General features: G+C 49.3%; 1 protein-coding gene across 4 annotated transcripts in view; it reads left to right on the forward strand.

Moving 5' to 3' along the window:
- LOC120386920 (discoidin domain-containing receptor 2-like) overlaps positions 1–27299 on the forward strand; it is a 146001-nt gene that overhangs the window by 50535 nt on the left and 68167 nt on the right. Inside the window, exons 2-4 of one of the 4 annotated variants that reach the window (XM_039506965.1) lie at positions 12452–12525; positions 15871–16009; positions 22477–22579. In XM_039506965.1, coding sequence (XP_039362899.1) covers positions 15946–16009; positions 22477–22579 — 167 coding nt within the window. In that variant the 5' untranslated portion in view covers positions 12452–12525; positions 15871–15945. Of the gene's footprint in view, positions 1–552; positions 629–12451; positions 12526–15870; positions 16010–22476; positions 22580–27299 lie in introns of those variants that run through there. The other 3 variants (XM_039506966.1, XM_039506964.1, XM_039506967.1) reach the window with 3 other exon arrangements.

A 27299-nucleotide genomic window follows, 5' to 3' on the forward strand; every position in this document is an offset into this window, starting at 1 on the left:
AGATGCATGGCTAGGCCTGTGAGTTAAACAAGACGCTGCCAGTCGGTTCTGTGTTGCAATGCTAGAGTGCAGACTGGCTTGATTTGTCCCTGGGACTACATGGGCCCTGTTTCCTGAGCAGAAGAGCTGCTATATGTTGTGGTTTTACTACATTGTATTCAAAGTTTGGCCTGTCTCCAGGCAGAGTCTGGGCCTCATGCCAGCCGAGCAGCCCTTAGGGAATGCATTGGAGCAAGGAGTGGGGCCGATAGAGTGGGGGAGAGCAGAGGAATCCAAGAGGACAGATTTGCCTAGAAAACAGCTTTGTTTCCATCTGGTCTGTCTGGAGTTGCCATAGGAACAGGAGTGACAAAGGCAGGGTGTAGGGAGGAGTTCGTCAAGTTTGAACATATCGTGTTCTGGCGGAAAGCTGCAGCCCAGCTGGCTAAATGGAGTTAGAAATATTCAGAGTTCAGTAAAAAGCGACAAAGAGTCCTGTGGCACCTTATAGACTAACAGACGTATTGGAGCATGAGCTTTCGTGGGTGAATCCTCACTTCGTCGGTTACAGATCCAGACTAACACGGCTACCCCTCTGATACTCCGAGTTCAGTGGTTCCCTCTGGTGATTAGACCCTGAGCTGGGCAGGTAGGGACTTTTCCAGTTACTTGGCTCTGGAGTGTCAGTTAACTATCTTTCTCTCCCTTTCTTCCCACCCCTCCTGGCCTCTTGAACCTTTGCGCTGTGTGTTTCGGTTGGTAGCTAAAATGCAGATGGCTCATATTTCACAATAAAGCTGCAACAACCTGTCATATTTTTTGGAAGAAAGAGCTATTTTCACCAGCTTGTAACTCTGGGTGGTGAAAGTTTTCCTTATTGTGCTGGGGCATCCAGCTGGGTCCAAAGCACAATTCTCTCATGCTGGCATATGAGGATTTGGAGATGCATGGAGCTGCCATTCAGTCAGGGGCCCACTGGATTTGCACAGTCTCTTGCTTAGTGGAAACGTGAAGCTGGATGGCCCACATTCAGTGGGACGTGCTCGTGCCTCAGCTATACTTAGACCTAGAATCTCCTGTGCCTAGTGGGAGATGAGGCAGCCCATTTCCCCCCACAGCTGTCTATCCAGAGCAAGATGTTTGACTTCATTGTAAGCTGTTCCCATGATGGCAGCATTCTTTTCAAACATCCCGCAATAGGTCCTCCACGCCTTTTCTGCCCTCCAAGGGGAATCCAGTCTAAGGTGTGCTTCTGCCATGGGGTAGTCTGACAACATGGCCAAACCACTGTCGCTGTCTCTGTCCAATTATCGAGTCCACAGTCTGCTCCTCCATGTGATTTGTGCAGCAATTCCACATTGGTTACATGATCTCGCCAATGAATTCCCAAGATTCTTCTTAAACAACGCTGGCAGAATGCATGTAGCTTCCTGTTGTGCGTTTCCACTATCAGCCATATTTTGGAGGCATGCTGTAGTGCTGGAAGGATAATAGTGTTGTGCAATCTCATTTTAGTGTGTAGATCAGGGGTAGGAAACCTATGGCACATGTGCCGAAGGCGGCACATGAGCTGATTTTCAGTGGCACTCACGCTGCCCAGGTCCTGGCCATCGGTCCAAGGGGCTCTGCATTTTAATTTAATTTTAAGTGAAGCTTCTTAAACATTTTAAAAACCTTCTTTACTTTACTTACAACAATAGTCTAGTTATATATTATAGACTTATAGAAAGAGACCTTCTAAAAACGTTAAAATGTCTGACTGGCACACGAAACCTTAAATTAGAGTGAATAAATGAAGACTCGGCACACCACTTCTGAAAGGTTGCCGACCGCTGGTGTAGATGTATCTTCTTACTCTTCCAGATGTTTGACAAATAGGACAATGGTCTACTGGCTTTATCATTTCTTGTCTTCACTTCCTTAGTGAGCTGGCCATTAGCAGATATTGTACTTCCAAGATAGACAAAGTCATAAACTCTTCCGTACTCTACTCCATCAATCACACATCAGTCAGTGTTGACATCGTTCTCTCCTGTTGCCATGGTCTTGGCCTTCTGTATACTGATACAATCTCCCACTTTAGCAGCTTCTGCTTTCATGCTCATAACGAGTTTTTTCCTTCCATCCAAGTTGGTATCCAATGACTATATCATCTGCAAAATGTCTTGTAGCTTATCTCTTGCCCAAACAATACCAGTGTCCTCAGCAGCAGCGGTCACTCTTCTCATTCCAAAGTCTGTGGCAGCGCAGAAGAGAAGTAGAGATGGTTTACTACCTTGCTTACACCAGTCACGTTCAGTGTTTCCACTCTCTGCCTGACACTGCGCACAGATTAGTCACACAGAGCTTTAACTGAATTAACACTCTTTGCTGGAATTCTGTAGTGTTCACCAGTCCCTGCGTAGGGGGCTGCAAGTCAGGCTAAAACCTGTCTACACTTCTAGTGCACCCCTCAAGTTGGTGTCTAGACACCAACCCTGTCTAGGGATCAAATTCATCAGTATAAAAATCAGAAGTGTACATGTGCAGAAAATTGTCATTAACAACACATGTTGTTAACCTAAACAATAGTGTTTGCCCGTAGCAACCCCTATTGTTAAGGTTATGACAGTTTCCCTTGTTAAGCATGTTTTCATATGCTCTGAACTTTCTAAAATATTCCTGTTTTGCATTGAAATTCTCCAGGCCTCATAACTTGCTCAAAAGTTATTTATTTTTTAATTCGGTTTCGGCTTGGCAAGCCAGTCAGTTGACTAGTCAAATAATAACAATATGTCAATTGACCACCTATTGTTTGACCGCCGTCAAATATTGTCAGATATTCTAGCAAGCATGCCCTGTTTTGATTTGCATCATGATGCCATCTGTTAGCAAGCTTGTCTTGATCGGTCACTTTACCACATGTTAATGCCACCTCTTGGGAACAAGGTGAATTAATTGAAAGTTGAGCCGAGCCTCTAAATTAGTTGGAATCTTCTAGGGATCTGGGGCAAAAATCTGTGTGGGGATTGGTCTGCTTTGAGCAGGGAGTTGGACTAGATGATCTCCTGAGGTCCCTTCCAACTCTGATATTCTATGATTCAGAAAGACCCCTGTATGTATGTATATCTTTATTAGTATATTAGGCCATCAGTGTACATGGCAGTTTGCAAAGCACATTAAACAAGTTCAAAGACACGGTCCTTGACATATACAAGCTAAAGTGACTAGACAAACATACAAAAATTACCTCAGAAGAGAGCGAGGGAGGGAGAGGAGGATTCCCAGTCATTAAACCTCCTCCCCCAGCACAAAGAGACTAGATGCACATCTATGTGGCCAGTACGTCCCTCGGCCCACGCCGCTTCCCGCAGCCCCCCTTGGCCTGGAGCAGCAAACTGCGGCCAGTGGGAGCTGCGATCGGCCGAACCGGAGGACGCAGCAGGTACACAAACCAGCCTGGCCCCCCAGGAGCTTTCCCTGCACAAGCAGTGGAACAAGTTTGGGAACCACTGGAGTAGAGAGATTATTTTGCCTCTGTATTTTGCACTGGTGTGTCCACTGCTTGAATGCTGTGTCCAGTTCTAGTGTTTTTATGTGTGAGTATAAGATAATAAATCTTCATATAATAAAACTGTGGTTAGTTGTGATGTTATGATACGTGGAGATGCCACTGATTTATGACAAGACTGAGTGATAGCCATGCAGATCATGAGGGTAGGCTACAAGTTATTTTGTTTTTATCATAGTGTATAATTTACAGGTGTAGATTTTGTTTTGGATAAATTCTGTACTTTTGTAGCTGTAATCTCAGACACATACTGTTCAGCCCCTAAACAGATCAACTTTGTTCAATTACAGCCAGCAATTCCTATGGCAGATCCTTTAGAAAAAATCCAATCTTGATTTAAAAATTGCCAGTGATAGAGAGTGCACTACATTCCTCAGTAAGTTGTTCCAATGATTAATTACTTTCAGTGTTAAAAACATATATGCCTTGTTTCCACCCAGAAATCAGGGGAAACTAAATAATCATGTTTGCATAGTATTATGTATTCGGACTTCGTAAACAAAGACAAGCACTGTACACTCGGCTTTGCTAAGCACCTCTGTTATGTAGGCTTGTTCTGGCGATGAATAATTTTAGACAGTTATCACGGAGGTGCCTTTGCTATGTGTCATGAACTCTTATGACCCAAACCCTCTCTCCTCAGAACCGATGCCCTGGGAAGCCTGGATGTCTTTCAGGGATATTAACTGTTCTTTACTTTTTGTTCCATGACTATCTTGCTGTTGCCCTAGACTCATTTACTACATAATGTGAATTCTGATGAATGTACAGGCTATGGAGTTTTTAATCCAAAGGGTTTCAAAATAGAGGAGGGGCCCCCAGTCTGAAAAGCTGGAAAATGGCATTTGTTGATACACTGTCACATAACAGGTACTTAACTTTTCAACTAAGAGGATATTCTACAGTACAAACATACTACGAATAATCATCTCATATACTGTTAAAAATTATTCACGACAGAACAGAACCAGAAGACTACACTGGGTCATTTAAAAGGAAAATCCTAATGCAACCTTAGCTCTGGAACAGACTGTATTAAACTTAGTGCTAGCCTGGAGCACTGAACTCCCGTCAAGGACTAGCATTCTTTGGGAAAATGTGCTTTTGATTTAGGCAAGAGATTTGGATGCTGTATGCTGAGCAATCACAGGGATAGTTTCCCTCAGTCTCCAGCTGTTCACTGAGTCTTATGCATTCACGTATCACTAGTTACAGTAAGTGTGTTTGCCGGTTCAGGGAACTTTCAGGACCTAATTCTCTGCTACCTAGTACATTTTGAGGCTACCTTAGCAGCCCCATGAACAAATGCTCTTTCCTCTTCCTTCACAAGGGCCTTTATGTCACAGAGGGATCTCTGGTCAGACAGGGGTCCTTCCATGATTAGAAAATCATCATCATGCATTTTGTAAGGCTTTTGGTACTGTCTCACACGAACTTCTCATAAACAAACTAGTGAATATAGCCTAGACGAACCTACTATAAAGTGGGTGCACAACTGGTTGGAAAACCATACTCAGAGAGTAGTTGTCTCTGAGTCAAGCTGGAAGGGCATATTGGAGGAGAGGGTTCCAGGGGAACTTTTCTGGATCTGGTTCTAAGCAATATCTTCATAAATGATTTGGATAATGACAGAGAGAGTACACTTATAAAATGTTTGGATGATACCAGGCTGAGAGGGGTTACAAGTGGTTTGGAGGACAGGATTAGAATTCCAAATGATCTTGGCAAACTGGAGAAATGGTCTGAAATAAATAGGATGAAATTATATAAGGAGAAGTGCAAAGTACTATGCTTAGGAAGGAATAATCAACTGCACAAATACAAAACGAGAAGTGTCTGCCTAGGAAGGAGTACTGAAGAAAAGGATCTGGGTGTTGTAATGGATCACAAACTAAATATGAGTCAATTATGTAACACGGTTGCAAAAAAACCAACCAACCAAACATCTTTCTGGAATGTATTAGCAGGAGTGTTGTAAGTAAGACAAGAGAATTAATTCTTCCACTCCACTCAGCACTGGTAAGGCCTCAACTGGAGTATTGTGTCCAGTTCTGCACACCAGACTTTGGGAAAGATGTGGACAAATTGGAGAAAGTCCAGAGAAGAGCAACAAAACTGATTAAAGGTCTAGAAAACATGCTAACCCCAGGGGCTGGGAGCTGTGGGGTCCCCCGGCTGCAGCTCGATGCTCTGGGGGCGAGAGCTGCGTGGGCCGCAGTCATGGAGGTCTCTGGAAGTCATGGATTCCATGACTTCTGTGACATAATCTTAGCCTTAGCTAAGAGTAAACGTGCTCCTTTCCCCTCTCTGGCCTGTGCTAGGATCATTGTGTCTGCTGCATAAGAAACACATATCCTGCGTTCTAGCTGTCTCCTTGTGGTGTACCTGCCTCCCTAGCAGTGAGTGAGTCCTGGGCTGGCCTGGGCAGCCAGCAGCGTGCCAGCAGGCAAAAGGGGCTTTGAGAATCCCTCTCCCTTTTTATGGGCTGAAATGAGCTAGAATACGCTGCTGCTCGTGCTGTGTGCCTGCCACACCGGTGGCTGCAGCACTTCTTGTGCAGACATTGCTAACAGAATGGGGGTGAGAACAGAGTGGTCCTCTCTTCACTGCATCCCGCCCTTCCTGCGAGGAACTCTGCCACATTGATGGGCTGTGCCTGTGGATGCCTTGCTCTTCCCTTGACTCCTCGCAGAGTGCCAGGATGTTATGTCAAGCTGCGTCCCGGCTCTTTCTGAAAATCCTGAGCCCAAATCCCACCCCAGAGGGTTCTTCTCTGTGTCTTATCAGCACCCCTGAAATGCCACAGCCCTCTGAAAATGACTATCAAATTCAATGTGCCTCTCTTGGCTCTTCAAAAACCCTGCCTGGTTGACTTTATTACTGTTCCTGCTCTGCTCTGCCTTGCTTGACACCCTGTCGCTGTCCCAGAACGTATCTGTGATCTCATTGTGCCTGCTCCAATTCTTCTGTCATTTCGGTCCCTATCACTGACTTCCCAAAGGGCTGTGTGTCTGGCCTGAGTGAGCCTTAGCAGTTATCAGCTTTCGTCAGCTCCTGATAATGCCCAGCCCTTGTCTCTTGTCTGTGCTGGCAGCCTGGTTCGTGTTGGTAAGGGTGGAGTCCTGATCGTAGGGTGCGTGTGTACCTTGCTCAGCCGCAAGGCAAGATGTCCTTCAGTGTGTTGCTCAGTGAAACCAGTAAAAAGACTTCCATTGGCTTTGGATCAGGCTGTCTTTTAGCTGAGGCTTGAGCTCCAGAAACAGTTTTCTCGGTTGTTCTGTTATAATTCTTCTTCCAGACAATAATAGTGCAATGATGCTTGATTGGTGGAAGTGCAGTAACTGGCTTGCAGATAGCCAGATCCAAAGTGTGGTCCTGGGCACGTTTGCTGGAATAATGTCCCCTTCTTGCAGCACATCCCTGCTGGGCAGAATCCCACTGCTAACACCATGTTTATTATTGATCACTCTACAAAGGCAACCCTGTATTCCAGTCTGTCCTGTGCATCTTCAGCAAACTGCCAACTATGTTTCAAAGGCAGAATCTTGTCAAAAGTAGTGTGTCAGACAGGAAGAAAGAGACTGGAGTTTTACCATAAAACAAGAATTAGAATCAGAAAAATCCTTGTTTGACTTGTAAGCTTAGCAAAACTGACTTGAAAGTGGAGCTGGGTTGAACGTTTTCAACAAATTGTGTTTTCATTGCAATATGCTGTTTCATCGAAGCCAAAATGTTTAGGCTGGGAAGTGTTCTGAGTTCCAGGGCTCTCTGGCCACTTCCGATGAGACAGAGTGTGACTGATTGGCCACCTTTCTGTTTCATGAGAATGTTTGAGGGGTTTAGTTTTCATTCCGATGCAGAACATAAACACGTTCTGAAACCTTGACAGTTGTCATGGAACAGGCTTGTCGTCCTCCAGCCTGCTCGACCCGTAAGTAACGGAGAGGGGGTTTATATAGTTGGCCAGTCAGCCATTCCCAGAGCCATTTCCCTGACTAGAACCATGCCAAAGGCAGGACTGTACACCCCATAATCAAGGAGAGAAGCTGATTCCTCCTGCCTGTATAGTGAGAGCCCAGCCTGTGCACTGCCACCAGCAGGTGGATTTACAGCCACAGAACATCCTGACATTAGGGCATTGTGCACCCATAGCAAGACTCCGGCTCCCAGGGAACCATTTACACACGTGCAAGTTCAAACAATCGCATCTCTTTCATCGTGGATCCCCCAAGGCTCCCGAACATTCCAGCCCTCCACAGTGGATCTCTGAAGAGAGGATGGGACGTAGGAGGGGCCCCAAACTCCACCTATTTCATGCAGATCCAGTTAGAAATGTTCCCAGTGGCTCCCTCCTGTTCCCGCTGTAGGGACTGTTATGAAATGCCTTCGCTAGCAGCTGGGGCACATGCTCCACTGGGGACAGTCGTGGTCTTTGCCTGTACCTGAGTGAAGAGACGGGCTTGTTTCTCTGACCTCGAGTCTGCTCTGTATGTTGGAGAAAGCTGCTCTCCCCTGCACTTCTCAGTGGGTGTGTTTACACAGCCGACTCAGGCTTGTGGGGCTCCGGTTGCAGGGCTGTTTCACGGCTGTGTAGACTTCCGGGCTCGGAACTCAGGCTCGAGGATCCTGCGGGGCAGGAGGATCCCAGCGCTTGGGCTCCAGCCCGGAAGCCTACACAGCAAAGAAACAGCCCTGCAGCTGGCTGGCATGGGCCAGCAGCCGGTTTTTCTTCGCTGTGTAGACATACCCAGTGAGTGAAATATTTTTCAGGAGGGAGATTTTTTTCTGCTCACATAATGATTGTAACAGAGTTTTATTCTGATGCAGCCAGCTGTTAGCAATTAGCAACTTGATCCACCCAGCCCAGCAAACAGGGATAATGCTTTCCTGCCTCTCTCAGGCTTTGCTGTTGCCTGGAGCTTGGGTGCCAATGTGGTCCTTGCGCTCCAGGTGTGGCAGTTCCTCTGGGTAGAGGTGTGACAGCAGGGTTAGAATCAAGTCATAACAAATACAGCTGGGAGTTCTGGACTCACTGAAAAAGCTCTACCTGAAAAAGCTCTCGTGGGCCTTCCACACCAGAAAGAAACCAGGAGAGAGAGAGAGAACCACTGCTAAACCTATCCAGCTGCATCATCCAACCCATGCTACCATCCGGGAGTGACGTCTCGGGCCCAGCTTTCACAGTGGCTTTCGCTGACTGAGATCAGACCCCGAGAGAAACCCCCCTCCTCCAGTGCCGCAGTCCCCACAGCTGCCAGGTCAATGCCCCTTGCCAGTCAACAGGCAGGAAAGGGTAACCAGCTTCTGGGGCCACTTCAGGCAAAGCCGCAAACGTTGCCTCCCCCACAAAGCACGTGCGGATCAGAAATTAAACACTTTGCTCCCGCAGCTCATCAACACTAATCCCCCTATGGCAGCAGCCTCCGTGGCCCACCCAGAACTCTCAGGTGTCCGCTGGCTAGACCAGTACCTGATACCCCAGTACACAAACCAGCAGGCAGAACAGACCGACCAGCACAAAGCCCAGAACTCCTCCACTCGCAGAGACCTCCTCCGGGACAGCTAATTCTTAGGCAGCCACGCCCTGGATACAGGCTCAGGAAGCGTACGCTAGAGGGGAACTGGGGCACGAGGCTGAACGCAATAACTGTGCAGCCAGCAGAGCAGAGGGGCGTGGGGCAGAGAGAGACGCTTTCTAGTCCAGTGCCCCAAAGCCAAAGGGGTGAGAGGAGCCTCCTCAAACGCTCAGGAATCGCAATAGGCATCTCAGCAAAGAGCTCAGCAGGAGAAGGGAGAGGCAGCAGAGATGCTCTGGCACTCTGGAGCTGCCTGCTAAGTGCCAGGGAGCCGGCGTAACACGCACACACTTCCCTGTGCTGACACGCTCCCTTGTGTCCCAGCATAATCTCACGCTCTGGTGGGGAGAGACCGATACCCATGGTACCAGCCCTCCGAGAGGGGAAGCTGAGTGGGGGAGCTGCTGCTCCTCATGCTGCCCATGCAGTGACCTGCTCTGAAGAAGCAATCGCTCCAGAACCTGATTTCACCCTCCGGTGCCCTCAAACAGCCTGCCTACCCCCACCTCCCTGCTGCTTCTGATGTCTAGGCCCCAACCCTGGAAGTGCCCCAGCCCCTACTCCCATGTCTTCTCATGGCTCCAATGTGTTGCTTCCCTGATCCCTCCTCCTCACTCATGTCTCTGGCCCCATGAGCTCTTGCCTGGATACCCTGCTGCCCCTTTGCAGCACCTGGGCAGGGTGTGTGCTGTCCAGCCACCCTGCCTCTGAACTGCCCCCAAGGAATAACTCAACGTGCCTCACACCTCCAGCTTCCTCCAGACACCAAGGCTGGACCTACCGCCTCCATGGAGGGCGAGGGTTCTGCTGGCAGAACTCAAACGCCACCCTGGCTTCTCCATGCAGCCGTGCACATGGGGTCCCCGGGCCCGGGCTCCAGCCTGAATGTCTATGCAGCAATTAAATAGCCCCATAGCCCAAGCGCCACGAACCCGAGTCAGCTGACATGGGCCAGCTGCAGATGTTTAATTGCAATGTAGACGCGCCCTCTCTGTTCCTGGCTGCTGCCAGCACCACAACACGACAGAGTGCAGCACAGCGCAAGGCCGTGGGAACTGAGCCCAGGAGCTGCTCTGAGCAGGAATTGGCAACGTGGTGGCAAGGACACTGTAGTTTGCTGCCATGGGAATTGGGGAGGAGGGGGGATTACAGAAAATGGGTTATGAATTTTCCACTGTAGACCTGGCCAGGGTTAGTCACTCACCTTGGGAGGAACAGAGGTCTAGCCAGCGGATTAGCCACACACCTGAAGCAGGAGGCATGTCCATACCTACTTGCTCTGCAACTTTGGACAAGTCAGTTAGACTCTCTGTGCCCCAGTTGTCCTGTTGGTGAAGGGGGCGGCGTGTGCACACCTGGTCTGTAAAGGCCTGAGAGACCTACGTATGAGAAGTGCAAAGTAACAGTCCCATTGTATAGTCAGGAAAGTGCGAGGCACAGAATGGGTGAGTGATTTCCTCAGAGGCCCGGTGCACTAGTATTGGCCTTTTCACATTGACGATCCCTTATTTAAAGCCAGAAATGTTCATGGTTCCATTATATTCACTATCAAAGTAAGTAAAAATATATCAGCAGTTCCCAGTGCTGCCTAGAGACATGACGGATGCGCATGTGTTTCGGGAGGTTGACTCTTAATGGGAACGGTGTGCGGGGGCGGGGGGGGGGGGCAGATTTTCTTTGCTTTAGATTGTAATACATTTTCAGTGATGCCCCTGGCAGCCTTCTGTGACTCCCCTCCTGCACTGATCTAGTGCATTAGGGTTAGGAATCCGGAGACCTGGGTCCTGCCCTTGTGACTCAGATACTGAGAAGTCCCTGTGAGGAAATCACTGTAAGCATAAAATATTCTTCCTTTGGACTCGCTTTCCTTGGCACAGTGCATAGCAGCGTGGCTAATTTACGGGCACATCACCCAGGGAACTGATTTTGCCTGATGAGAGTGAATGGTGGCGACTGCAGCTTTATCCGGAGTGTACTCCTGGGATCGCTGCAGCTAAGCTTTGCCGATGACACAGCAATTGGAGTGGTCAGTAACGAGGAGGGCAGGTGGATCTGTGTTGCTCAAGTAGCACCCTTCTCCACCCCGTTACCTCTTTTAGCGCTAGCCTCCGCAGGAGTTTTGATGGCCAGGCCTGGGTTCCCTTGGATCCCGCCTCCAGCTCAACAGGGTGTAACTTCCTGATTTTCTTTCCATATTAATTTATTGGGTGTGCCTCCACCCCTCTGGTCCTTCCTGGCCCAGTCACCAGGGCCACTCAGGTAACCCCCACTTACGTGCCAGAATTGGAGACTCCCAAGAAATAACACAAACACACACAATGTATTCAGCACAGGAATCCTATTACACGGGAAGTAACTATAATAGTAAAACACTACAGTCAGGATCACTGGTGCCCACGCAGATAGTACCTGTGAATTTTCCCCAGCACCTGACCTGATACAGAAAACATAAAAACCAGTGTCCCGTTGGTCCATGTAGTTGGTAGGGGCCCTGGATGACCTGTGATAATATCTCCTGCAATAGCAATTAGCACCTTGGCTGACTGGGTTCAGTACAGCCCCGAAGACTCTCACATGGGATAAGGAAGTAAGTCCCTCGGCAGGTTTAATAGGCAGCAGGTCAGACAATCCCCAAACCCTGACCACTGGCTTGAGGACACCGTTCCGGGAGTCTCCCAGACAATTTCCCTGAGCCGCTAAAAGATGGAGCACTCACAGCTCCATGACTGCTCCTCGGGTTCAGAGATGGCTCTGGACACCTCCGGTCGCTGCTAACAGGCATCCTCTTCATGCAGGAGTCTGGCTGCTCCGGTCCCAGGGCTTCTGCGCCTCACAAAGGGGTGCAGGTTACTAACCTCGACAGATCCTAACCTCTGTCTCCTACCGTAGCGCCTAGACAGAGGGCGGCCCTGGGCCAGCAGCCAGAGCAGGGATGCCGTGTCATGACTGATTTCTCTAGGGAACCAGAGAACTAACCTTGAGGAGGGAAAGGACCAAGCTGAGAGGTGTTGCAGGCAGAGGCTCTTTCTCAGGGGGACCCTGCCTGCACCTGGAGGCAGCAGCTCACCCACAGCCAGCCATGCCCTTTCAGTGGCTGGCTTCAGACTGGCTTCTCTCCTCTCCAGTGCTCCCTGGGGGTGGGCAGCTCACTTCCTATGGGTCAGGGCTGCTCTTCTCTCAGGCTTTCACTTGTCAGTCACTTGGCTCTGCCCCCCTCCTCACTCTCAGAGGCTGCCCCTCCTCTGAGCAGGGGGCTGGTAGCCAGGCTGGCTCCTGGCCATCCTCCCCCGAGCTGACAGGTCTCCTGTCGCTTTGGTCTAAATAGTGTCTCTCCTCGCTCCTGCAGGGTGGCCCAGCAGACTCTGAGCCTGCCCTTGGCTCTCCCCCGAACTACCAGCATACAGAGACCCAGGGACCTAGGTAAGCTCCTGGCAGGCTACACTTGGCTAACTGGACATGCAGCAAAGCATTTAAATGTCAGAAAACACCACATTTGAGGCTCAGTGCATGACCCTAAAGCTGCCACACACCATTTCTCCTGATACAAAATAACATTGCTCGTTAGCTCCTGTAATCTCAGCATCTGGCAGGGCCGGCTCCAGGGTTTTTGCCGCCCCAAGCAGCAAAAAGAAGAAAAAGCTGCGATCGCGATCTGCAGCTCTACCGCCACCACTTCAGTCTTCAGCAGCAATTTGGCGGCTGGTCCTTCACTCTGAGATGGAGTGAGGGACCCGCAGACCCGGCCGTGCCGCCCCTCACGGTTGCTGGGCTGGTGCCTGGAGCCAGCCCTGGCAGCTGGGAATGTACGTATCTTTACACTCCAATAATGGCCCCGTGTATCTTTATTGACACAGGATTTTGATGTGATCAGGCTCATCTCCCAGAGGGGTGTATTTGATCAGTTCTGTATTGATCAGCCAGTGCCCTCCAGTCCCATTGGCATTGGGCAGGACAGCATCCTTAGCTAAAGGAAGGTACGGAGCACATAACAGCATTCTTGCCTCTTGGTTTCCTTTGGCCTCCCCCTGCTCTGTGCCTGGTCTGAAAGGGTCAGCTGCAGCTGCAGTCAACAGCCTCCCTAAGGGGCAGGGAGGAGGCAGAGCCCTGTCTCCATCCCCCTCCATGCTGGCCCACAGAGCAGGTGGGAGGCACCCTCCTGCAGGGGCCCCCTATGCGAGGAAGGGTCAGCAATTACCATGTGTTTGCAGTCGGACGAGTGCAGTTGGCAGCGTTGTGTTTACTAAAGGGCTCCTTCTGGAATGGGGTTGTCGAACTCTCTCTCTGTTATACTTCCTCTGTGGGACGTGTAAGTATTTCCAGGGCCCTCTGGCTGGCACGTCGGTTTTTCATTTCTGTGTCTCTCTGTACGGAACGTGAGCTTGCAAAGGCTCCTTTGCAAAGTGCAGCACTTCAAAGTCAGGGCAGAACAAGCACAGGTTCCTGTCGGCATTGCCATGTGGCTTCAGTCACATGGTCACCCATGCCGCCGATCCCTACCCAGGGCCCTGGCTGAATGGGATGCAGTGAACTCGGCAGCTGTCTTTTGTTATCATTGGATCATCTTTCACCATATGGCCTGAGTGCTGTAACTAACGGGGCAGGGTTCTGCATCAGAAATACCATGTGATCCTGTAACGAATGCCTGAGTCATAATGCACGTGCGCAAGGGGCAGAGGTTGAGGTTAGGCCGGTGAATGTGACTTGAAGTTTTGAGGGCTGCACTGTATAATCTTTCTGTTCTTTTAAGGTAGCTTTTTGTGGCATTTCCTAGTTTAAAAAAACCCCCACAGATAGGAAGCAATGACACTTTTTCTTACAGAACGGTTTGCTGGGTGGCATTCCTGCAGGATATGCTCAGCAAGGCAAGCGCTCTCACAGAACCCTTGCAAACTGACTGCTGTCTTGGGTGCCCTGAATGAGGCAGGGGTCTGCCCTATTCCAGATATATCTCCAGAGAGAAACATCACGGGGCACACTGTCGGATTGTTAGTAAAAAACTGGCAATCGTTAGGATCTGTGTGCGTGTGAAAAGCTTTAACCCTTTGTGCCTGTGAAACCCCCGTGTGCGTGTGAAAAGCTTTAACCCTTTGTGCCTGTGAAACCCCCGTGTGCGTGTGAAAAGCTTTAACCCTTTGTGCCTGTGAAACCACTGTGTGCGTGTGAAAAGCTTTAACCCTCTGTGCGTGTGAAACCCCTGTGTGCGTGTGAAAAGCTTTAACCCTTTGTGCCTGTGAAACCCCCGTGTGCGTGTGAAAAACTTTAACCCTTTGTGCCTGTGAAACCCCCGTGTGCGTGTGAAAAGCTTTAACTCTTTGTGCCTGTGAAACCCCCGTGTGCGTGTGAAAAGCTTTAACCCTTTGTGCGTGTGAAACCCCCGTGTGCGTGTGAAAAGCTTTAACCCTCTGTGCGTGTGAAACCCCTGTGTGCGTGTGAAAAGCTTTAACCCTCTGTGCGTGTGAAACCCCTGTGTGCGTGTGAAAAGCTTTAACCCTTTGTGCGTGTGAAACCCCTGTGTGCATGTGAAAAGCTTTAACCCTTTGTGCCTGTGAAACCCCTGTGTGCGTGTGAAAAGCTTTAACCCTTTGTGTGTGTGAAAAGCTTTAACCCTTTGTGCCTGTGAAACCCCTGTGTGCGTGTGAAAAGCTTTAACCCTTTGTGCGTGTGAAACCCCCGTGTGCGTGTGAAAAGCTTTAACCCTTTGTGTGTGTGAAACTCCTGTGTGCGTGTGAAAAGCTTTAACCATTTGTGTGTGTGAAACTCCTGTGTGCGTGTGAAAAGCACGCACTTTAACCCTTCCACACTGTCTGGCTGGCCCAGTTTGCATTGCTACCCCAAATTGCTGTTGGGCGACGGCAGCAGGGTTTTAGGAAGGACAGAACGGACACACTCGAAAACAGCAACAGGCTTTTGTTCCACTGTAAAGAAACTGACCATTAGGTGCAGAATAGACCCGGGAAACGCTCTCCCAGACGGTATGAGTCTGAGAAGGTTACGAGCAAGGGGGACAGGCCTGTTCTAAGAGAAAAGTGACAGGGATTTGCCCAGCTCAGTTACACAAGTCACTCGGGAGCTGCTGGGCAGGGAGAGCGGATGGTGCTAGCTATGAGGCTTTACTTGCCCAGCTAGTCAGTAAATCACATGCTGCTGCTCACTGCCCACACTCACTCCTAGCACAGCCCTGACGCTGGTGCCTGCCCCTGCACTGCGCTCAGCACCATCTGTCCGGAGTGCAGGGCCCACAAAGCAAGTGTAATCATTCTGCCCCCAAGTGTCCTCCCACCAGAAGTGCAGAGAGCCGGGGAGGGTTTGCCTCGTTTCTCACGGCTGAAGGAGGCATGCTTTGAAAGTGACCCTGTGTGCTTTGCCGTAAGGAGGTGTCTGGGCATCGCTGTGTTTTAAAGGAGGGGAGCGAATAAACAGGGGCAGAAGTGACTTTGCATTGGAGCTGTTAACGTGTGACCTGCCAGGGTTTATTTGAAAGTGATACTGGTGTGCTGCTGTGCACAATACGCAGGGAGACAGTGAACTTCCCACAGCACTGAATAGCTCCAGAGTCAACACTAGCAGCTGGGCAAGTGTCAGCATAACACACTAGCCCCTCGCCGGGAGAGAGATGCCGCCTGTTTTTGTGCCAGCAGGTGCTGTTTCCAGTGTGTGCAGGGAGTTGTGGCTCATTGCGCCATGGCACAGCGCTGAGGGTCTGCAGCTCCACAAGGGTCCCTGACGAGAGGACTTCGATCTCCCCTCTTTTGCTTTGTCTTTCAGAAATGTAGATGGCAGCTGCTGGCTGTGAAGGACTCACACCCGACTGACCCGGTGCAGCGCCTCCCACTGCCCACCATGATCCTCTGCATGCTGCTGCTGGCTGCCCTGCCTGAGCCATCCAGTGCCGAAGTCAACCCCGGTAGGGACCCTAATCTCCTGCCTTGTGTGTTTTCATTTCCCCCCTTATTTTCCATCTTACAATGGGCCCATTTGTATGAAGTTATAAACATGATGCCAGAGCAGCTGCCTGGGTGCCAGGCGCCCAGCCTTCCCAGAGCGCAGGTGGAAATCCCAGCTCCACACTGGCGCATGGACATAGTCCCTGTCCTGCCCTCCAGGTGGGTCTGCAGCCAGTGAGCCTGTCTCAGCACTGGAGATCCAGCTACCACCAGGAGCCACATGGGCACTGGATGAGTAATGAGAGGCAAGTGTCAGGCCGGCTCTGGGGGACTGGGCTCACTTCAGATACAGGCAGGCGGGAGAGCGAGAGAGCTGCAGCCAGGAGGAGTGGGCTCTGGAGGGGCTGATGCAGGAGGAGAGGTTGGGCTCAGCTTGGCTCAGTGCTTGGTCCAATCCCAGGGCAGAGGGACACAGGCCTATGGATAGCGGAGGGGGACGTGCCCAGGGGACGGGGTCCCATGGGGCAGGTCATAGGCTGTAAGTGAGAGGGGTGGGACATGGTGCAGAAAGGGGAAGGTGTTAGTTAAAGGTCAGAGAAGGTCCCAGTGATGAGGTGTGTTGGTCTGTGGGATTGTCTGTAACCAGCCCCAGCGTGAGACTGGGCCATGTCATGGCCAAGCCCCCGGACACGTGCGAGGGGGCAGCTCTGTCCTCGAGGGGCCTGATGGATTCTCTGCCTCTAACATTATTTCTTTGGAGACCCCAGCGAGTGTCCTATTCTGTCCCTGCTCTGGTCCCTCTCCACCCCTCTGAGCCCCAGCGCAGCCCCAGCTCCGGGCCATGCTGGCCTGTAGCCAGGGCCAGAGTAAAGCAACCTGGGGCCCATAACACACCTTGACATGAGGCCCCATGGAGTGGCCCCACCCCAACTTGCAGTGGGGTAGCCGTTGGGCTCCCCTCCTGCCTCAGAAGCAGCAATTGGAAACCTGTTCCCCCTGGGTGGGTGTGGGAGGCAATACTTACCCAGGATGAAGGGTCACACCCAGAGCCCTCTGCTGGGTGAGGTTAACACCCTATTGAGGTGCACAGGGGAGCTGCCCCCTTCAGGGCTAATCACAGGACTCCAGGAGCTGGCACCCTATGCACAGGGTTATAGTCTTGATAAGCTGAATCTGTCCCTGCCTGCTGTTAGAATCTTTGGCTACTTACCGCTGCGTGCGCACACAGCTCTGCTAGTGCCCCTCCATCCAACCCGAAGCTCCTCTGCTCTCCCAGCCCTGGGCTTTCCCCCACCCCCCAGCTCTGCCAGTGCCCCTCAGTCCTTTCACAGAGCCCCCCACTACTCAGGTCCTGTGCTCTACCACACAGACAGCTCTGCTGATGACCCTCACTTGTCATCTGCAGACCCCCTGATAGCCCAGTCCAGGCATTGGCAAATCAAACGTTGATTCTATTGTGTAGGATGTTTGCCAGACAATTGTTGTAGGGATGGTCTAGATAATACTTAGCCCTGCCACGTGCAGGGAACTGGACTAGATGACCTCTTGAGGTCCCTTCGAGTCCTACAATTCTATGGTTCATCTATGGGCAGTGAAGTCGTAAATGTCCCCGAAATAATAGCTGTCTTTGAGTGAATCGCTTCCCAAACTGAACTGGGGCCATCAATGGCACATGTGCTCAATGTCTGCCCCTACCCCTCAGATGTACATGATTCTATAAACTAGAAAGGATATTTATTATGCTGACCATAGTCAGCCCTAGAAGGAGGTTCATGAACACCAGCGTGGGATGCAATGGCAGAATGCAAGATGGCAGAGTATTCTGGAGTGCCGTCATTTTCGAATTGGACAGACTGGGACATCAGCGGGGTGTCTTTGCCCAATGTTATTTTGGGAGATCCACCATATCATTTACTCCCCTGGCTCATGAAGCCATGACCAGATGTAAGAGCACGTGGCAGAAGGTGTAATTACACCTTGAGCGGGAACAAGATGGTGCCTTTGATCAAGGCAAGATGGAGCTGCTTACGAAGCTGTTTGGGTGCCAGTCCGTATAATGTGTGATAGACCCAGGCCAGTTGGGAACAGCAGAGTAGAAGGGAGAGACACTGGCCACTGGATAAGCAGTTTTCTGTTCCCTGACTGACCAGAGCAGGGGCTGCTCCAGGCTAATGAGAACACCTGACTCCAATTAACCTGCAAAGAGTCAGGTGAGGCTGTTAAGCACCTGACTCTAATTAAGGCCCCTCTGATGCTATAAAAGGGCTCACTCCAGTCAGGCCAAGGGGGAGCCAGAGGAGAGGAAGTGCGTGCGAGGAACTGGGAGCAAGAGGCGTGCAAGAAGCTGAGAGTGAGTAGGCAAACTGCTGGAGGACTGAGAAGTACAAGCGTTATCAGACACCAGGAGGAAGGTCTGGTGGTGAGGACAAAGAAGGTGTTGGGAGGAGGCCATGGGGAAGTAGCCCAGGGAGTTGTAGCTGTCACACAACTGTACCAGGAGGCACTCTAGACAGCTGCAGTCCATAGGGCCCTGGGCTGGAACCCAGAGTAGAGGGTGGGCCTGGGTTCCCACCAAACCTCCCAACTCCTGATCAAACACAGGAGGAATTGACCTGAACTGTGGCTTCTACCAGAGGGGAAGGTCTCTGGGCTGTTTCCCGACCCACAGGGTGAATCTGTGAGGCGAGCAAATCCGCCACTAAGTGCAGGACCCACCAAGGTAGAGGAGGAACTTTGTCACAAACGTCATCCATTCCAGTGGGTGTAGGGTGCACTGTGTGACGTATGTAGGGAGTGCCCTCGCCAGGATTGGGGCGATGACGGCGCTAGCTCTATACAAGCAGCCAGACAGTGCAGCTAGGTTCAGGAGAGACAGGACAATACGGGATGCCTTCGCTGGCCACATCATTGGTTTGCAGGGGGAAAGGGTTTGTGAGTACAGTGGTGGCCTATATCAGTTTATTTATGAGTGCATCAAAAAATCATACATGATGCAAGATACATAGCTACTGGGTTTTGCTGGCTTGGTGCAGTTGCATGAATTGTACATCTGAGACCTCATTAAAATTGCCACCTTTGAGTAGCTGTTTCCTCTTAATGTTTTCAAAGTATACCTGCACGGAATTGCAGTACAGACGCTGTAGTACAACTTTCCAGCACAGGCCGGCCATCTACCACAAACTAAAGCCCAAATGCAAAACCACAAAACAAACCCACAGTGCACACAAAGACAAACCATGACAGTGTCCCATGTAATGGCATTGCACATGGTCAGCGTACTCCCCTTCCTCTGTGCAGGCAGGGTGGAGTGCACTCGGGACTGCGGACATGTGCACTTCTATGCATAGACTGGCTGAGCCCCCCACTCCAAGTTTTTCCTGTAACTGCAGAACGTAGTAGTGTGGGTCGATGTGAGTGGAGCGGCTGGGGCAGGGCGGGTTCAGAGCGGGCGTGTCCTGAGATGTGTTGAGTTGATGTTCGTTCCAGTCTCTCAGAAAGGTCCCTTTGCTGCTGGTGGTCTTGCTCCCTCATCTGCCCATGCTGTATAGTCCACCACCATTTTCTCCTCTGTCTCCAGCATCTCCTCTGATGCAGCTGATTTGCGCTCCAGTTCATAGAACTGGCCTGGCCTGCTGGCAAACTCCCTTTGCATGGCCTGGAGCACCTCATTCCCTCTTGCTGCACAGGTCCAGCAGCCTCTAGCGTTCTCAGTGGCCTGCTACGGGGTGGGAGGATGTGCCTGGCCGAAGTCTCTCACTGGAAGGCAGGTCCTCCAGCCCTCCAGTCATGTTTGTGGCTCTTTCCTGCACCCTCTCCAGCTTTTTCCAACATCTTTTTTTAAAATGTGTACAGCAGGACTGACTGCAGTATTCCAGTCTCAGTCTCCTATATGAGGTGAAATCACCTCTCTACTCCTGCTCAGGCTTCCCCTGGTTATACATCCCAATTCAGATTAACCCTTTTCACCACAGCATTGCGCTGGGGGGCTCAGGTCCAGTTGCTTGTCCACCAGAACACCTAAATCCTTTTCAGAGTCACTGCTTCCCAGGATACGGTCCCCATTCTGTAGGTATGGGCTGCAGTCCTTATTCCTAGGTATATGACCTGTCCTTTGGCTGTATTCAAATTCATCTGGTTTGGATGGGCCCAGCTTTCCAAGTGATCCAGATTGAGCTATATGAATGCCCTGTCCTCATCATTATTTACAGCTCTGCCAATATGTTTATCCGCAGTGATGGATGAAAATGCTGACCAGTGTTGGGCATAGAACCAATCCCTACAGAACCCCACTAGAAACATCCCTATGAAATGATGATTCCCCACTGATTACACCTTTTGAGATCTGTCAGCTAGTAGTTCTTAAACCATTCCAAGTGGTACTGTATAGTATCACTTGCCCCAGACCGATTTGGTACTTACACCGAAGACAGTACTGGTAGCAAACTCCATAGTAAACTAACTAAATGTTTGTTCGCTAAGAAAAAGGAATGAGAGTTTTTGAGAGGTTAAAGCAGGTAAAATATACGTACAGGTGAGTCTCAGTCTATAATTCCAAATGGCAGCAGAGATGTAGTGATCTGCCAGTTTCCCAAAAGTCTCTCAGTTCTACCCAGAATAACTCTGAGGATCTCCATGGTCTTGTTCAGTTATTCTGCTCTTTTAGAATCCAAACAGTCCAGAGATACAGGGCCTTTCCCTGAATCCACATTTATAGCTTCTTCTCACAGAAAACCAGCTGATAGGGTCACTACCCACATGGCCTCTTCCTCTGATGATGATCGAGTGAGTGAGGAATGCATTTAGAGTCTTTGACCTCCGGTCATGACACGCAGTGATCGCTTGCCTTGAAATTAGCACTTTTCTGTTAAAGTTCTTCATCTGCATTCCACGGGGCTTCTTTCTTGTTTGATGGGATATCTAGTTATGGGGTGTGCACAGGGCCACCCAGAGGATTCAGGGGGCCTGGGGTCTTCGGCAGCAGGGGTCCTTCAGCTCCGGATCTTTGGTGCACTTCGGCAGCGGGTCCTGGAGCGAGTGAAGGACCCGCCGCTGAATTGCTGCCGAAGACCCGGAGTGGAAGAAGCCCTCGCCGCTGAATTGCTGCTGAAGACCCGGAGCGGAAGAAGCCCTTGCTGCTGAATTGCCTCCGAAGACCTGGAGCGGAAGAAGCCCCCGCTGCAGAATTGCCGCCGAAGACCCAGAGTGGAAGAAGCTCCGGGTCTTCGGCAGCAGGTCCTTCACTTGCTCTGGGTGTATTCGGCGGCACTGAAGGACCTGCCGCCGAAGACCCGCCGAAAACTCTCATGGGGGCCCCTGTGGGGCCCGGGGCCTGGGGCAAATTGCCCCACTTGTGTGTCCCCCCTTCCCCCCGCCCCCGGGCGGCTGTGGGTGGACGCAAGCAAATGTTTGCTACTACACTATAACACATTAGGACACAGGTAAGTGAAAATAATGCATGTGACATCACATTAGGTTTTCATGAAGTTTAAACACCAGATACACTCTTACACATTTAACAATCACTTTGATCTGTACTGATACACAAGCGAGTTGGCCTGGGGCTTTGGCATGAACTGACACCTGACAACCCTTATCAACCAAATTCAGGTTTGTTTCACTAGGGCTATTTCCCATAAAACCGTCTTGACTGACATTAATTATAGCTCCATCCTTTAATTCATTATTGACCGAATCCTGTACCAGCTTCCCATTATTGCCCAGCACTGATGTCAGGCTAACCAGTCTGTAGTTCCCAGACCATCCTGCTTGCCCCTTTTAGAGACTGGCATGACATTAGCACGTTACCAGGCTTCTGGAGTTTTTCCAGTATCCCACGATTTATTAGATATTAACACCAGTGGCACAGACATCTCTTCAGCCAACTCCTTTAGGACTCTTGGACACAAGTTATTCAGGCCTGTTGATTTAAAATGTTTATCCCTAGCAGAAGCAGTTAAGCATTATCCTTAGGTACTAGCGGACTGGAAAGTAGTTCAGGGGATTCGAGTACATCATCCAGCTTCTTTCCAAATACAGAACAAAAATGTGTATTGAACACTTCTGCCTTTTCTGTATCATTATGAATGATTTTACCATCTCCACCTAGTAATGGGGAAATCCTCTGGCCTGAGATAAGCAGGCAGTCAGGCTAGGTGATCACAGTGGTTCCTTCTGACCTTAAAATCTATTAATCTGTGTCTATACCATTGTTAAGATTTCTTTTGCTCCTGATCTACTTAAAAATCTCCTTTTTGTCCTTGGCTCTGCCAGCTTTGGATTTTTCCCTAACCAGTTTTCCCTTATCAATTTGCTACCCTCCATTTCTTCTAATGTATATTGATTGCTGTCTGCTTCTCCCTTTTGCCATTTGTTATAAAACTGTCTTCACTTCTCCTCCTAACCAGGGTGGGCTTTTCTCCAAAATTGTCTTGCGCTTCAAATTAAAAGTCTGGTACTGATGTTTAACCTGCTCCTGTTCCCCCTCCAGCAATATGCCGATACCCTTTGGGGATGCATGAAGGGACCATCCGAGATGAAGACATTACGGCCTCCAGTCAGTGGTATGACTCCACAGGACCCCAGTATGCACGGTGAGTTAATCCCTTGCGAAAGCAATCCAGTCGTACTCTAGAATATATAAAATTGGACTGAAAATCTTTTAGCCTAAGATGAAATCCTCTTTCCCTAATGTCAGCCTTATTAAAACTCACCGCCTACCTACTGTATTCGCATAAAGATAGAGCATAAACAGGTCACCAAAGGACTTGTGATTTTCTGGTCGACACAGGCAATGCCCCTGGCAGCCTCTGTTTCAGGTTGGCTGTTGCAGACAACATGGTTGAAATTGTGAACCACACAAAGTCACTCATGCAGCTGGGACTTTTAGCATCATCAATCAATGGGGAACATTCACAATTTGTAGTACAGGAGTCCTACCGCTTCCTTGTCTGTTTCTGGATGGCCAGGTAAGCAGCAGTGACCAAGAGAGCTTTCATTCATCTTTGCTTGGCAAGTAGATAGTCATGGTTCCTTTTGAAGAACTTTTTCACTGTTATTCAGACCTCCAGGAAGGGTGGCTGCTTACTTAGCAGTGTCTTGCATTCAGAGCATATTGCATCTGCATTCCATAAACAGCAGTTCCTGCAATGCAGATGATGGTTATTCCTGCTAAAGCCGTCTGTGTTCCGAGCCCTGTCCACCTTAGTGACCATCTCTCTCTCTGCTCCAGCTGGCAGTTGAGGCCAGTGGGAGTTGTTGTATGCAGTGTAATTATAGCTGTGTTGATCCCAGAATATTAGCGAGAAAGGTGGGTGATGGAATATCTTTCATTGGACTTTATGTTCAATTAAGGTTGTTCTAATCCCATTTTTTTTAAAACCAGCAGAGTGCCTTAAAATCTGGGGAATATACAGTTAAGGAATTGTCAAATCAATTCCTTTCTCTGTCAAGAAATATTTCAGTCTTTTTCAGCACTACCACATTTCCATTTTTCATCGTTACCCTTCTTGTAAAAAGACTGACTGATGACTTACTTCCAACCTTACCCCTGAATTATTGCTGTTGCTCTGTGGATAATTGTGACAGTCTGTACCGCTATGTTCACCCCTTTTCCAAGACTATGATAGATTTTGTACAAAGTATGCCTTGGGAGGTATCATCTGAAAACTCAGTCTCCAATGGGATGGCTGGAGGCAGTCAAAGAAGGGCTCCAGTTTGTTGTTTTCTGTTTGCTTATTTCGGGTGAGGGAAATAAAAACAGTAAAGCATAAAAATGAGCAGCACTGGCACAACTGCAAAGTTAGAGCTGGCCAGATTGGAGGCAGGAGAAAAAGAGAGAGAACACCAGTACCAGATGTGGCAGGCAGAAATGGGACCGAAAGAAACAGCTGCTGTGCTGGAAGCTGAAAAGCCAAAAGAAGAAAGAGAAGAAGCCACCCAGAGAAGAGCCATGGAGCTGAAGGGAAGGAAGGTGAAGCCCATAAATGAGCCAGGGAGCTAAGGGACAAAGAGGCTGAGGAGAAAGAGAGAAAATACAATCTGGAACTCTTAGAAGAACATGGAAAGATCCCAGAGTCACTGACATCTCCCTCCACTGAAGGAATCCACAGCTGGGACCAGCTGGGTCCTGCTTACAAAGAGAACAGACTGCACTGAAGAGTACTTCCCCACTTTTGAAAAGCTTTGAGAAGTTCATAAGATTCCTGAGGACAAGAAAGTCTGGTAAAGCTTTGAATGTATTTAATGAAATGCCAATTCAGGAAGCTTTAATATCTGCTAAATTTGAGGAAACTGTTAGACAAGGTTCCAAATTACTCCTGAAGTGTACAGGGTGACATTGAGAGATCTTAAAAGGAGTGCTGGCATGAGTCACAGTAAATATGTCTATAAGATGTGTGCCCTAATAAGAAAATGGGGAAAAGGAAAAGGGGCTGAGGATTATGACCGATTGCTTGATCTCATTGCTCAAGAACATTTCTTGAGTATATGCACTGATGTAAAAAATTGCCTGTGGTTTAAATCTGTAAAATCTGTAGCAGGGATGGCTACGCCGGCTGATGCCTTTGTGCAAGCCCAGATGTCCCTTGAGCACAAGCCACAGAAGGAGAGGCACAAACCCAGTCTAAAGGGGGGATCCTGTTTTACCCCTGGGAGAAAGGAGAGTGGTTAGGGGTTAGGAGCCTAAGCACTCACTCCCCCAGAATCATTCCTCTCCTGGTAATCCTCATCAGAAATCGCCTGTGAAAGGGGAGGGCCCAAGAAGGTGTTATCAGGGTCTCTCTACTGAGCACCTGAAAAATCAGTGCCCTAAGGTGAAAGAGCTTTAGCCCCAGCCAATCCATGTCAGTGCAGCTGTCATCAGCACAGAAGCCCCAGAGGCACCTACGGTTCGCTTGGTGAGTTTTGTGGGCACTGGCCCTGCAGAACCAAATATGGAATTTGTTATGGTTGCCAAGGTCAATAGCAGAGAGCGCATCGAGTGGACAGACTGGTGTACAGATTTCTCTGGTTCCGCGGAGTGTGATCCAAGAGAGCGACATGTTACCTGGCCTAATGGCAGAGCGTATGGTGGCGGGAGGATCTAGGATTCCTGTACTTTTAGCAAAAGTGCACGTGGAGTGGGAGGTGTAGAAGGTGTTTTGATTGTAGGTGTGTTGGACAATATTCCCATTGAAATGATGGTTGGGAATGATATTTGGCATATGTCTAAGGATATTAATGTGGTAACCCGCGGCAAAAGGAGATATTGTGCTGGGATCACAGAGGAGAGTAATAAAGTCCCAGAAACTGTGAAGGGAGATAGAGAAGGTCTCTGACTCCTCTGCAGCAGAGTGAGTGTGAAGAGAGTCTTGTGCACACATTGAGCTCTTCAGAAATGTTGTCATATTGTGGGTGGTAGGAGACTCCAGCTGTCACATTATACAGGAGGCAGCTGCCAGCTAATGAGGGTAGTTCTGGGACTGAACTGATGATCTCCAGAGCTCACAACGTGCATATTTACAGCTTGTGCCAGCTTTGAGCCAGAACTGTCACAGATTCACCTCCTCGGTGTACTGGGCACAGAGGGGGACTCATAGACTCATAGACTTTAAGGTCAGAAGGGACCATTGTGATCATCTAGTCTGGCCTCCTGCACAATACAGGCCACAGAATCTCACCCACCCACTCCTGTAACAAACCCCTAACCTATGTCTGAGTTATTGAAGTCCTCAAATTGTGGTTTGAAGACCTCAAGCTGCAGAGAATCCTCCAGCAAGTGTCCCGTGCCCCATGCTGCAGAGGAAGGTGAAAAACCTCCACGGTCTCTGCCAATCTGCCCTGGAGGAAAATTCCTTCCCCATCCCAAATATGGCGATCAGTTAAACCCTGAGCATGTGGGCAAGACTCACCAGCCAGCACCCAGGAAAGAATTCTCTGTAGTAACTCAGATCCCACCCCATCTAACATCCCATCACAGACCACTGGGCATACTTACCTGCTGATAATCAAAGATCAGTTGCTAAATTAATTGCCAAAATTAGGCTATCCCATCATACCACCCCCTCCATAAACTTATCAAGCTTAGTCTTGAAGCCAGATATGTCTTTTGCCCTCACTACTCCCCTTGGAAGGCTGTTCCTGAACTTCACTCTTCTAATGGATAGAAACCTTCATCTAATTTAAAATTTAAACTTCCTAGTGTCCAGTTTATGTCCACATTGGTACTAAGCTTAAATAATTCCTCTCCCTCCCTAATATTTATCCCTCTGATATATTTATAAAGAGCAATCATATCCCCCTTCAACCTTCTTTTGGTTAGGCTAAACAAGCCAAGCTCTTTGAGTCTCCTTTCATAAGACAGGTTTTCCATTCCTCGGATCATCCTAGTAGCCCATCTCTGAACCTGTTCCAGTTTGAATTCATCCTTCTTAAACAGGGGAGACTAGAACTGCACACAGTATTCCAGATGAGGTCTCACCAGTGCCTTGTATAACGGTACTAACACCTCCTTATCTTTGCTGGAAATACCTCGCCTGATGCATCCTAAAACCGCATTAGCTTTTTTAACGGCCATATCACATTGGTGGCTCATAGTCATCCTGTGATCAACCAATACTCCGAGGTCCTTCTCCTCCTTTGTTACTTCCAACTGATGTGTCCCCAATTTATAACTAAAATTCTTGTTATTAATCTTAAATGCATGACCTTGCACTTTTCACTATTAAATTTCATCCTGTTACTATTACTTCAGTTTACACAACACTCATGCTCACCAGTGGATTACAACAAGCAAAATGTGCAACTGGTGGCGTCTCACCACAATTTACAGATTATCTTTCCCCCCACCCCCCAGTGTAAAACTTGTTGCAAGCGTATGTCTCTGCTGGAAGCAAAGGTGTGAGCATAGCACAGGTAGAGATACTAGGGTTAGCTTTAATCTAGCTAGCATGGGTAACAATAGCTGTATAGATGTTGGCGACAGGGCTAGCAACCAGAGTTTGTGCCCAGGATCCCTGGAGGGCTTGTACTCTGATTACTAGCCTGTGCTACCACATCAGCACAGCGGTTGTTCTCTGGACTAGCTAGACAAAGGCTAACAGAGGTCTGCCTACCACGACACCTTCACTTTGCAACACAGACATACCCTAAGAGTTCCTCACCAGAGCCCTGTCATCCACCCACAAAGGTCAGCAGCACAGTTTGACCATTCAGCCTTCTCATTGGTAGCTTAGGGCCTTACCATTTGAACCACAGGAACAGATGTTGGGCCCGTTCTAGACCAACCATTGGAGGAAGAGTTGAAACACAATTTCCCTGTGGGTAACACAACTG

This window comes from Mauremys reevesii, linkage group 19 (assembly GCF_016161935.1).
Source record: "Mauremys reevesii isolate NIE-2019 linkage group 19, ASM1616193v1, whole genome shotgun sequence".
NCBI classification, from domain to species: Eukaryota; Metazoa; Chordata; order Testudines; family Geoemydidae; genus Mauremys; species Mauremys reevesii.